The 12,450-nt window shown below is 47.4% G+C and overlaps 1 protein-coding gene across 1 annotated transcript; it reads left to right on the forward strand.

Annotated features, from left to right (window-relative positions):
* The first annotated feature begins 7,135 nt into the window (after positions 1–7,135).
* Positions 7,136–8,388, forward strand: V1508DRAFT_62492 (uncharacterized protein). The gene is made up of 2 exons (XM_066942986.1): positions 7,136–7,335; positions 7,391–8,388. The coding sequence occupies exon 2, from the start codon at positions 7,394–7,396 to the stop codon at positions 8,234–8,236; it is 843 nt and encodes a 280-aa protein (XP_066796742.1). The 5' UTR covers positions 7,136–7,335; positions 7,391–7,393; the 3' UTR covers positions 8,237–8,388.
* Positions 8,389–12,450: the final 4,062 nt, after the last annotated feature.

The raw sequence follows: 12,450 nt of genomic DNA on the forward strand, positions 1-12,450 counted from the left end.
ATGATGATGATGATGATGATGATGATGATGATGATGTGTATGTTGTTTGATAGACAAAGCACTCTAATGCCAGGTCATGGTCGCGAAGTCTGAACGTGTCTGCAAAACACCAAACTAGCGCTCTCATATATTGAGCGTGACGTCGACATTATCACCACCAACAATCTACGATACTAATTAGCGCAACATCACCAGACGTCGTAACTCTGAGATCTATCAATGGAAAGTCATGTGCATATGCTTTTTGCGAACGGCACATGGTATGAATCTCGATTCTCTGGTTGCAAAGGCGTCGCCTGTATATTGAATCACAAGGATATACCCACAAGACCAATCAACGTCGATCTAATCAAGCCATTAACTTAAGTCAACCGGGTGATCGCAGCACAGCACGACCGCGTGAATCCAAATCCACACGATGAAGTAAAGCTCATTTGTCGCAGGTGGTTATAGCAAGATCGTCCGTCAAGGTCGCTGTCAAGTGAGGTGAAAGGTGAGACTGCATCTCCTGTGTTTGAAACGCAATACCACGAGTTCATGTGATTTCTGTTGGCAGAAAATGACATATCAAAAGTGATATCGCAGAATTGAAACAACATCAGCAGACTGTAGAGAATTGATTGCAGAGAGCCTAGGCGACAGAGATTGATCTAGCATTGCAAGCGATTACAGTAGAGCATGGACGAGGGTATGAGCACTGAGCAAAGAGTGTAAGGTCCTTGGCCTACAGCACATCCCGACACTCAACTTGCCAGACGCGATAACATAATTGCAAAGTAGAGAATATACTGCTTGTGTCTCAATACTTAATAGTATTGTCTGCATATGCCGGACCTTGTGACCTAATGTCTCCAAAACAATAGCACGTACTCACTACGCGCGACTCCGCTAAACTGTCACGCAGAGACAGCATGCAAAGACATTTATTATCTCGAGTCAACTCATCTACTCATACGCTTATGCTTCCGTTCATTTAAAGCAGCGGGGCTCGTGTGGCAGCTGTCATACACGGGTAGACCTGATCTTGATCTCGATTTCTGTCTTAAACATGCCGCCGGCTGCTGCGGAGATGATTCACCGAACACTGGATCGGGTCGGCGGACCCAACCACCACCGTAGGAGCAGCTAATACGCACATTTGGCAATAGCGCAGGCGCCCTTGCAGACATTGGCTAATTTATGACCTTCTTATTGGTCTCGTCATCTGAGCCCGTATCCAATTCGCACCGTGCGCTTTGCATTTTCTGTCGTCCATGGAGTACCTGTCTGTCGATAGCCAATACGTGAGCGGATTGCCAAGCCGGACACGATCTGCCGCTCCTGTCAGTTTTTGCACCATTACCTGCCACGTTGCATATCCTCACTATTGTCAGTGATATCACCGGTCATAATTTGGACGCGTCTAGGGCGCTGAATGTAGGGCGGACCGACTAATATCCAGCTAAAGTTTATCTGACATCGAGTTTGCACGTGTGCTGGACGGCTGACAGGTGTCGCCCGACTGCGGATGTCGAATTTTCGACCAGAACATTTCCCATCCATCGTGAAACCTGTTACTTGTTAAGATTGTATTATAGTAAGAGTAGCTACATTATTACCGACATCATTTCACACGTAGGAGGCGGTTCGCACAAAAAAGGCCTGGCGTGATTTGCCTGGTCTTACTTATTATCACTTCCAGGCAGTCCCCGAAGAGAAAAGAAGTGCTTGCGAGATCTCTTGCCACGTAGACCATATCTGATGCGTAACTTTTGCGAGGCAGAGGCGATATAGAACTTTGTCGCAGCTCGTCATGAAATTTGACAATTAAGTAGCGTTTTTGGTGGACCAGAAAAATTTTCTTTGCACTCTTATTGGGCAGTTAACATTTGGTGGCTGGGAATGTCCTCTATCGCAGAATTGAAAGTTCAGCAACTGTTAAAGCTGAATGTGTGATACGCCAAAGGTTTGAAGGCCCTGCGGCTTTTCGGTCCAACTGCACCACGCTGTTGAGAAAAGCGACTCGCCGACTGTAGCAACCCCGATCGACTGATCAGTTTAAGAAAGTAAAGGTTCTATAAGAACGTTCGATTATTTCTCGGTTGTGAAGACTGTTTTGTAGGAAATTTGTCACTGTTTCATTGGCACCATGGCACAAACCGGCCAAAAAAAATTAGTGAACATAAAGTTCTGACAGAATGACCCAGAGTGGTGGAATTTGTTGCTAGACTGCGATCACGAATCGATCACGCACCTGATTAGAGTAATAGGGTTAAGCAGACGATAGGCTGAATTCAGCAACATTGTCCATCGGCGATACGAGACCTGTCCGATCCAATTAACAGCATCAAATTTGGCTGACTTCTAGACGAATATTGAAGCATGGGAATTTCGCAATACTCCAATCATAGAGAACGCGGGGAGCTGGATCATATTGACAACACACGTATTCGGCCGGTCGTGAATGCCCACCGCAGATCTGGCCAAAGCGCAAGCGAGAGAAGTCACTCCGCCAATAGGAAGGCTAACCACTCTACGCACTTCAGCAATCGTGGACGATGTTATGTAAGTTGGTGGAGTCGTTTGGCTCAGCGGACGAACTACACGGGCGCTACAAATATAAAGTGTAAAGCTTGCTTGGCTTATGCAGGTGCCCTGCATAAGCCGAAGTCTGACAGGTGGTATAGCCACCAAGGTCAACAAAAACTGGGGTAGCAACTCGTGACGTGAGTTTGACACCTATACCCAAATTTCACTCACCTGCATAATTCGGGACGGATGAGAATACTTACCCGGATTCTGAAGTTTCCAGCCTTGGAAAGTGGCATCACACAGAGCGATTCGGAAGTTTGAGGAAGTTTGATTTGGCTGGATTCATTGGCGACCTGCTGTGGACCCGACGCAATGGAGCAGCATATCTCCTGGTAATAGGCGAATAAAAGACGCAGCATGCGGCAGCTCATTGTGGTCCTGGTGCGCAAACTGCAGAGCCCAAAGTTGAGTAATTATCCAGATTTCGTCCGATCTTCGTACGCTAAAAGCTAGCTAGAATAAAGCGAGCAAAATTGGGTCATTTAGTGCTTGGCATGTGGCTGTCTCAGGGAATCCCAATTTTCGTCTGTCTATCACCAAAATAAATTCACTACCGCATCATCCTACATTCAAGTACTGCCAACACGGTTCTTGTTCTTGGATGTCATATATAATGGTAAACACGTTTCAGTCGATATTATCAGCTTAAATATTGATTGTAGTGGTAACCTGAGAAAGTTTGGCGGAAGAATTAATGCGGCAAAACCTTCTGCTGCCGTGACGACTGCGTGCCGAGAGCCACAACTACCTTCGAATCCGTTATGCAGCTATCCCGAAAAGCGATAACTAACGACTCCGAAGTATTACCATCCCAAGTATTTCTGAGTGAAAACATCATCATTGATTCTCGCCAGTCCACCAGCAACCATAATTGCGTTTCTGGACAGCATGCAAAAGTTTCTCTAGCAGGGTCGAGCCCAATGCCATGGTTCAGTCCAACGTTATGTTTTGGGATAACTCTCTGCAGGCAAGGTGGTAACATCCTTTGAGAGTTTTACACGCACGCCATAGAGGCGCCTCAAAAGTCTGATAAGAGTCGCGCATCCGCGGTTTACTGCAGACAGGCTGTCGTCTACTACTGAACTGCATTATAAATATTATATTGAATATCATGGAAAGGAAAGCAAATTCATTGTGCTTACTACTGAGTAAGTGTGAGCTCATGTAGAAATAATTATGAGTGTTGATGTCAGACCACGTGTGCCCGTGCTCTTTCTTGCCCTGTTCCCACAGTCGCCTCTATGGAGATAACACGGAATCAACAGCCTCAAGGCCAACTTAGTCGGAATTGGCCGAGTCGGAAGGACTGAATATCGTGCAACAACCGGCGCGCTGCCGATGGAAGCACGGGAACGAGCCTGCAAGATCGTACGGCCTTCGCGACGAAGGTGTTCTGGAATATTTCCCCAAACGGTATAATGATTGCCTATGATTTAGTGTCGACCGGAACCTGATTCCGTGAACGCGATTAGCCTTGCGGTGGTAGGAAGCTAGGGGTCATTGTACCCCTGCCGGTGATAGGAGACATGTGATTACTCGCATCACTCACACCTGTTTAAGGTCATGGATAACTTGGCCCATAACTAGCACCTCACTAGAGTGTCTCAAATTTTTCTTCAGGCTTCGAAGCCGGGATCTGTTTGTAGAAATGCGGGGTTGCAAATTTTCTGACTGAATTGGCATTTCAATGGCCCGATGTGAGTTGGGCAGAAGGAGAGCATACTCTCTTTTTACTGGATCGCCGAAACGGCAACGAATTTGCTGACTCAGAGCAATTGCCCTAACGGATTACCCCAACCGGGTGTAATAATGAAGTGCAGTCACAAATATCGCAACCTTTTTCGGTCTATCTCTACGCCGAACAGTGTGCAGTCGTGACAGATGCGCACCGCCCCCGATAGGATATCTTGCTCTAGCTGTAAGACACTTGAGACCGCGACAATCAATTGCCATGTGAAGATATTGGGCACATGAGTCGATGCTGCTCATGTTTGATCAGGCAAACTAATGAATTCGTATTGTCTCTGCATTTAACGGGCAGAGACCCAAGTGAGCTGGATACTAGGTTGACGCATCGCTAGTTAGTAGCAGACTATCACACCCGCATGTAATCGTGCCGAGTTCTATTCCCGCAATTGCGCATCCGCCAGCTCCTAATGCCTTGCATTTGCACGGTTGTATATTCCAGATTTCACTATAGCGTTTACAGTTGGCGTCGAATGATCCAGTAGTGAGTATCTGCCATACAATTTGGATGGCAGTCGCTCGCTAAAATTAAGGAACTTAACTGGGCTAACTAATTAGAGGTGTGACTCCGAGCGGCGCAGTCATGGCGAATTTTCATTGACGCCGGTAACCAAATAATTCACGCAAATTGGGCAGCAGGTAACAACCACCCCATATAATTGCTCAGGTAACTGTCCGTCACTAACTGAATGTTCGACACGGGGACGGTGAGCGTGTCGCCTGATAAACGTCCCGCAGCTAGTTTGATCCATAGTGCTGTAAATAATAGTCCCAAGTCGTATCATATTGTGAAATTCAAGTAACCGACACAATCAGCAGCTGTAGTGAGTTCAATTGGTTGTTATATCAGCTCAACGATATTAGTTAAAGGACATGACTGTCTGCCGTCTCATCGGCCGGCGGCCGCATCGCAAACGGAACTCAACACCATCACAAACTACGGTCACGGCAATCAAGACGCTGTCAACCGACGGTCGAAAGTAGTAGACACGTGGAGGAGCAGAAGATCAAGCAGTGGTGATGGTGATCGAGTAAGGGACACAGAACAAGATTGACGGGGACGCGAGGGATGAAAGCCACTTGCAATGCCCTGTAAGGGTCCGAGCTCGGTCTGGCTAGTCGTCAACTTTTTTATTTGTTGTAAGGGGATGTACATCTAAAGAAAACCTGCACTCTTTAGTGGTAGCCGTGAATTGCGTGAATATGTGTGAAAATGGAAGATAACATTGCTTCTACGTACGAGCATACAATCATTGCAAGGTCAAACGCATTAATCAGAGACTGGATGACGTCAGAGCTAATAATCTGTACACAAAAATCGAAAAGCAAGCAGCAGGTTTGTGGTGATTGCGACTTTGCGATTGGCGTTTAGTTACCGGTGAGTCAAGGCTCAAGGTCGGAAGGCCCAAGCGTTGGCGAGTAACAGACACAAGAGTAAGGTTTAAATCTCGTGTCTGGCACGCACATTCTTGAGCGATCCCGGCCTGCCCCTCGCGTTTGCACTGCAGGTTCTCACTGGTGATTCTCAGCTAAGTCTAAACCTTACGTCCGGCCCAGAGTCGTGGGTCGTTTCTTCTTAATCCATTTTTCCAGTCCAGTAACATGCGAACTGTGACTTAATAGTATTTGATGGTACGCACGCGATGTATGCGGATTCCGCAGTAGCATCCAAAGAGCAAGAGTGCACACTTTTGCGTAGGGTGATCCGCCTCGGATTATCGTGACAATAAAGATAGGGACACTAGGGTTGGGGTAGCTAGTAGGGTGGACAAGTTGGGCAAGGCAGCACCAGCCCTTGCTTGCGTAACCTGCGTCTAGTGACTTTTGTGTACGTGACACCACACAAAAGTAGCATGTCCCTGCTACCTCACTAACTAACTTACTTACTCCTCCCTGCCTAATTGCCCGGCACAGTAATAATATTATATAGTCACAGCAAGATATGCTCCGGCGCCTGCGCCCTCTTCCCATTGCGGTGGGTTTGTCTTGGTGTCGGGTCTGAGTCTCGTCTAAACTAAGGCAAATCAGACGACGTGGCGACTATTGTGCGACCGTCGTGTGAACCTGAATACGCCAGCAGACAGCTGACAACAGCCCCGTCTTCTTCCATCACTGGAACTGCAGCATGGCATGATTTTATTGGATTTCTAGCTCACGGGTTTATCCGTTACAGTAAGCGATAAATCTCGAAAAGCTAAAGGGAAGCGCCAAAGGAGATTGTTCGGGTTGGGTGGGTGGTTGGTTGAGAACCGTGCACTTCGCCAGAGTAGCTCCAGCCGTTAAAACCCGTACAGGTACGCGTCGATTAGCCTCCACTTGCCCGCGCCACAACCAGTACCCGCTACTGGCTCTCTACGAGACCTTTATGCTCTCACGAATGGGCATGCTGGGCTGCTGCTGAACTGCTCTCGGCAGTTCACTTCTCTCTTTGCTGTAAGGCGCCTCTAGCTTCACATTAAACCGATCGCCTACACCTGGAATATAAGATATCGCATCCCGCCCCTGTGAGATCCCTTTCATCGCCCCCTACGTTAAGTGTCCGGCTACTCCATTCCTCCCCTGTACCACTCGTCCGCTGAGTGCTGGCTTGTTCTTTGTTTGTTGTTCTTTGCATTCGTTGGTTTTCTTCGCCTGTCGTCGCGTTTTTCTGGGTCTTCCGTCATTCATTTGAGTCCAATTTCGACTCGTCGCTCTTTGTCCACGGCATTCACTGGTTATTGACAAGCTCAATTGGCTTTGATTTCTCTGGTCGAGAATTGTCGTTGCTATCACCGTCACTCTTTCGATTGATTTTTCCTTGCGCCTGTCGTGTCAGATCTACAGCCAAATTATAAAAATCTTTTTTTGGTTTTGTCCCTATTTTAGCTCGGCCCGTTCACATTCCCGGCCAGTGGATCACGAACTCTTTTGTGTATCAGTATCGGTACACTCTGTTGTCTATTTGAGACGCATTGATTATTATTTCGTCGGTCGTTCATTTGGTATCCGCACTCTTTTTTTTGAAATTTATTATCCACAGTACGTACCATCAGTCCCCAATTGGCTTTTGAAGGCATTGACTAACATACTCTAGAAAATGGAATTTGATGATTTTGATACTCAACCTGACTTCATGGCTCCCTTGTCGCCAGTCGAATTGTCCGCTCCTGGTGTATCACCAGCTGCGCTACGACATGTTCTCTCGTCGCTGCCTGGTCTCTACCGGCGAACGACGTCGGTCTCATCAGTCTCTTCCCTGTCGTCGCTGTCGTCTTACTGCTCGTCTGGCCCGAGTACTCCGACCGAGGACATGCCTCCAGCAACCATCACACCTGACATGCTCTGCCTGCCGAGCTCGATGTCGTCGAGGGAGTCAATCGAGTCGTGCCCTGGATCGCCCGAGTCATCTATATCGTCGACGCCAGTTTCGTCGCCGATCAAGTCCGAGTTTTTCTCGACTCCGTGCGCTGACACTGCCGCGCTCCTGACCCCCACCACCGAGCCATGCTTCTCACCATTCTATTCCCCCTCGCCAATGCCGTTTCATCCGTCCACGGTCGTGGCCTCCTACGCGCTTCAACAAGTGGCCTCCGCCAGTGCCACTCCGTCTCCACCAGCGACGCCGCCACCAATGGTACGCAGCATGTCGAGTGCCTCGACAGTGAGCACGGCGTCAAGCATCGCGCAAAAGCGGTCATATCCACTAATTGTGTCCTCTATGGACAAGCCCCACAAGTGCGACCAGTGTCCGAAGCGCTTCAAGCGCCTCGAGCATCTGCGGCGACACGCGCGGACACACACGGACGAGCGACCGTTTGTCTGCGACGTCGACACTTGCAAGCGCAGATTTTCACGCAGCGACAATCTACGGGCACATCGACGTACGCACATGCGCAGAGGTGGCCGGAACGGCTACGTCGAGGGACTCGAGCCTTTGTAATCGGGTTAAATCAACTAGCATTTTTACTTTATTCACTATTTTTTTGGGATTGGGTATGGCATTGGGTGCAACTTGTTTCCGTTCTCGACCGATCTGTAAATATTCACACTCCCTCCTGGCTTTCTTTGTTTGCGTGGTAAAAGTGAACTGGCGATATATAGGAACGTGAAAAATTGGTTTTTTTTGTTTAAGTTGCAATGGGGGTATCTGTTTTCATTATTCCGTATCATCGCCTGATCAATGACTCTGTATATGTTAATTGATGTTATTTTATGTTTCATTTTGTTATGTCTATTTTTTGCTTTTAACTGTTATTAGTGAATTTGTGCAAGTCACTTGGGATTTTTCGATTCTTGCTGCACGGCGACCAGCTGGTCTGGTGTCTTGGTCGTGTGATTTTTCTTTTTATTTGTGCGGGGCAAAAAAATGATTTTGGAATGGGGAAATCTCGAGCGTATTGGATCGTGACAATATAAGACAATGGATTTAGAGGATTAAGTCTCAACCATGATTTTGCAAATGCAAAGGAAACAATTGAGAGAAATTGAATCGTTACAAAAGGTGTTGTATGGAACATCACATGTATCATACCACTGTTGTCGGGCGATTATGCTGGACAAAGTGGGCTCCCAAGTTGAGTATGGCCGTTGACGACATTTGTCTTTCATTCAGATAGATGTGCGTTCCTTGGCGAGACAATTCTTGATTCAGACGGGTAAGCGCGTGGATATGTACAAGTCTGGACATAAAGTCGACTCGTTGTCTTAGTCATGCTGCAATCGTGAAGAGCGAGGCCGGAAGTTACGACAACTTTGGTTTGGAAAAGGGTTCTTCACGGTGACTATGAAACGGGTGCCATCTGACCATTTTTGCTTCAAGCGAATTGTTTTTTGCCCTGCCACTGTTGAACAATAAATACTACATCCAATCTGGTCTGGCTCTGCCGCAGCTGGGAATCATCTGACGCATCCCCCCCCCATGGTGAGATCCGATATTGGTCGCAGGCTCATGTGCCGTATAGCGGGAATGCCGTGCATGGAGCGGGGATGCCTGAAGGCCGAGATCGGACGCTTATTCCTGGGTGGCTTTTTCCCGCACTTTGCAACAAAACAACGCAGAAGCTGACAACAATGAGCTTGCTCCCTTCACCTAAGAGGCACAGAACACGGTCGAGATGCATTGCGTTGAGGATTTATTCAGTAATTGCATCTAGATCAAGACAGCGGCGTCTGTTGCAAGGGTGGATGGGGACCAGCTATAACTGTTTACCGGGTAAATGGCTTGGGTGCTGCCTAACTCAGAAAGTTTTGACAGTTGACGCTAAGGGTAGAAATGTTGCGTCGATCTGACACACACAAGAGAAAGATCTCAGACAAATCTAAGATACCAAACCACCGGTACTGTTTTGCCGAAAATGGTAGAGTCAGTGGTCAACTAAAGTGCTTTTAAATAGATTACGCGAGCCTAAACCATACTAGCTCGTACCGCTCGCAGATCGTCAACGGTCGCGTGCGGCTCATTTCTTAGTAAGCGTTAACAAATATCAAATCGAGATCTCTAATAGCTGCTAAACTTGGCATATTAAGGTAAGTTGGAGAGTAGTATCATAGTAGCCTGTGACGCTATCCGAATTGGGAAGTGCGCAATCATGGGCTACCACAACCGATGTTGTAGCTGTGACTGCTGATCTCAATGATGTCGAGATGCGGGAGGAGCACGGCATGACAAGGCTGTGCAAATCGTATGTATGACTCTGCGAGCGACCGCACGATTGTTATACAGGCGATCGATCTCCAGGTGGCACTTTTGCAGCGGCATTTGGATCCGCCCTCAGATCGTTGGATGCTGCGCTGAATCGATTCCTACGCGAATGCATGTGCTCAACAACCGATCACGCGCAGAATACACAATTCGAGTTCCCGCCATCCATCTTCTGCCCCATGCATTGACTGGGGGACAATACTGATAATATATTCAGTAGACATAAAATACGATGGCGGCTAATCAAGAGGACAGCTTGGCGGTTGTGGGCAAAGGGCTGCAAAAGACTAATCGGCACTCTAACTTGGAGGAAATCTAATTACTTCCTCGTCTTGTGCTCATGTGCGGAGACGTTGGGCGTTGTGCCTACCAATTGCAAAACCTGCGCGACGATTAGGTTTACATGGGATCGGCATTTATTTTGGCGATTAATTACCCTCAGCAGCTGCTCGGAAGGTCTGAGCAGAATCAAGGGCCTATCCTTCTTTGTGTTGTACTCTTGGCTTTATCCAATGTGCAATGTGAACCGATCTTGCTGTTTGTAATCTAGTATTGCCGAACGAATTCGATGACGTGGTACATGTCGATCAAATCAGGAAGTAACTTGTTTCACGCCATGTAATGTGCGTGATAAAAATACTCTCTTATAGGAATCGTATTTGCTTGCTTTATAATGTCGTAACGTGGTTAAGGCAATCGGTATCAATGCATGTATGAGTGGGAAGATATCATGCGCTTCAAACTTGTACAGTCTCTGATGATGACGCTACTGGTCCTCATAATTTATATGCTACAAAAGATCCCAGGCAGCTGAATGCGGGTCACGCAAGCTGTGCCAGAAAGACAAACCCAACCAATCGCCTCCCAATGCGTGCTACCCGAAAATTTGTCCCACTCGTTGTTTTCCCTCCCACCCCAACAAAAAGCACAGGAGGAAGAGCTGAATGAATAAGTTTAGTGTAGTGAAATAATGTATGAGATGGGTGGATTCTATTGTCAAATGTATTAACGACGCGATAGGAACGCGTTGAACGCGCTCGGCAAGTACGCGATAACGCCAATGTGCTTGCATGATTCCCCGCCTTTGCCGTCATAACTAATAAATTAAAATGTGGGTGGCAAATAAATGCGTTTCTCTGGCGCTATTATTAGCATTCTTTACATATAATTCGAGGGAGTGCCGCCCGGTGCCACACGGTAATTAACCAAACACTGGCCGGGTGAATTGAATTTAGGATTTCGACATCGCTTCCTCAGGAAGATTAATCTATTCGCCCTTGCAGCAAGCTTCATGTTGCGCTGCTCGATCGGCAAGTCCTAACTACGCCGCGTAGTGCGTGGCGCGCTCAAACTGTGAGCTGAGAAGATAGAGTTGGTGTTGTGCACCGTTTCCTGTATCATAGTTGTTTGAGTTACACGTGTCACGGTTCAGGGTTCAGGGTTCTTGAATGTCCTGATCGAGGTATTTCGATTAGCTTTATAGTCCGTATACTTTGTAACCTTGTGAGTTGAGAGTGACAGGTGAGGCTAAAAACCGCTGGACAATTTCCGGCACCAACAGGACGGGCTCTTTAGGGTTTAGAGATCTCTATCCCTTGGTTGGCTGCTACATCTTAAGTTTCTCTTGCCTCTGTCTATTCACATATCACGAGTCACATCGATTTTAAGTACTCTCGCGTTTACTTTTGCGGGAATAGTCCCTCCCATTCTACAATCACAACCTAATATGCCTTTCCATATGTCAAATCTTTGGGTCATTTATAACCAATCGAGGGCCGAAAGCCGATCGCACAGCTCCATATGTGGGGCGACGCCGGCATGTGATAATGCTCCAAGTATGACAATACTTGCATTATAAAATCCATGGTCAACATAAAACTTCTCTCAATCGGATGACATGTGTCCGGATCGGTTGTTTGCGCATTGCAAGTCAGACCAAACGGAACAAACTTAAAAGCAAAATTGGTTAAATCTCCTGATCACAAGTAGGCACATTGTTCAGACCTGCTGTCAATTTCTCGATCACACCTGGCGATCTGATTATTATGTTGGTGTGGCCGACCCTTGACTTGCGTAGATCTTGGTCTACGATACGCAGTTTTGAGCATGCCTCGCCTGATCCTCTCCAGTGCTACGAGATTTGTTAGCTGTCGGAAACCAATAGCATTGTCTAGGTAGCTCCGGAGAACCCCGAACCCATCACCTCGAGCACGATTATTGACGATCCCATTTTGCTGCGATTCACCCTCGAACAGACATTGACAGCCGAAATTCGTTTCAGCTAGTGGTGCAGTTGCGGCGCAAACGTGTGCGCTGCCTAATTCAGAGGTGCGAGTTTGATAGTGGCTGTGAAAATCCATCTCACCGCTGTCGGTGATGTAAACCAAGTGTTGACGCGGCAGCCTGACTATGCCTAGAGTGCGCTGAGGGCTGACGAGTGGACAAATTACTAC

Source organism: Lipomyces doorenjongii, assembly GCF_038497915.1.
Source record: "Lipomyces doorenjongii strain NRRL Y-27504 unplaced genomic scaffold V1508scaffold_15, whole genome shotgun sequence".
Taxonomy (NCBI): Eukaryota; Fungi; Ascomycota; class Lipomycetes; order Lipomycetales; family Lipomycetaceae; genus Lipomyces; species Lipomyces doorenjongii.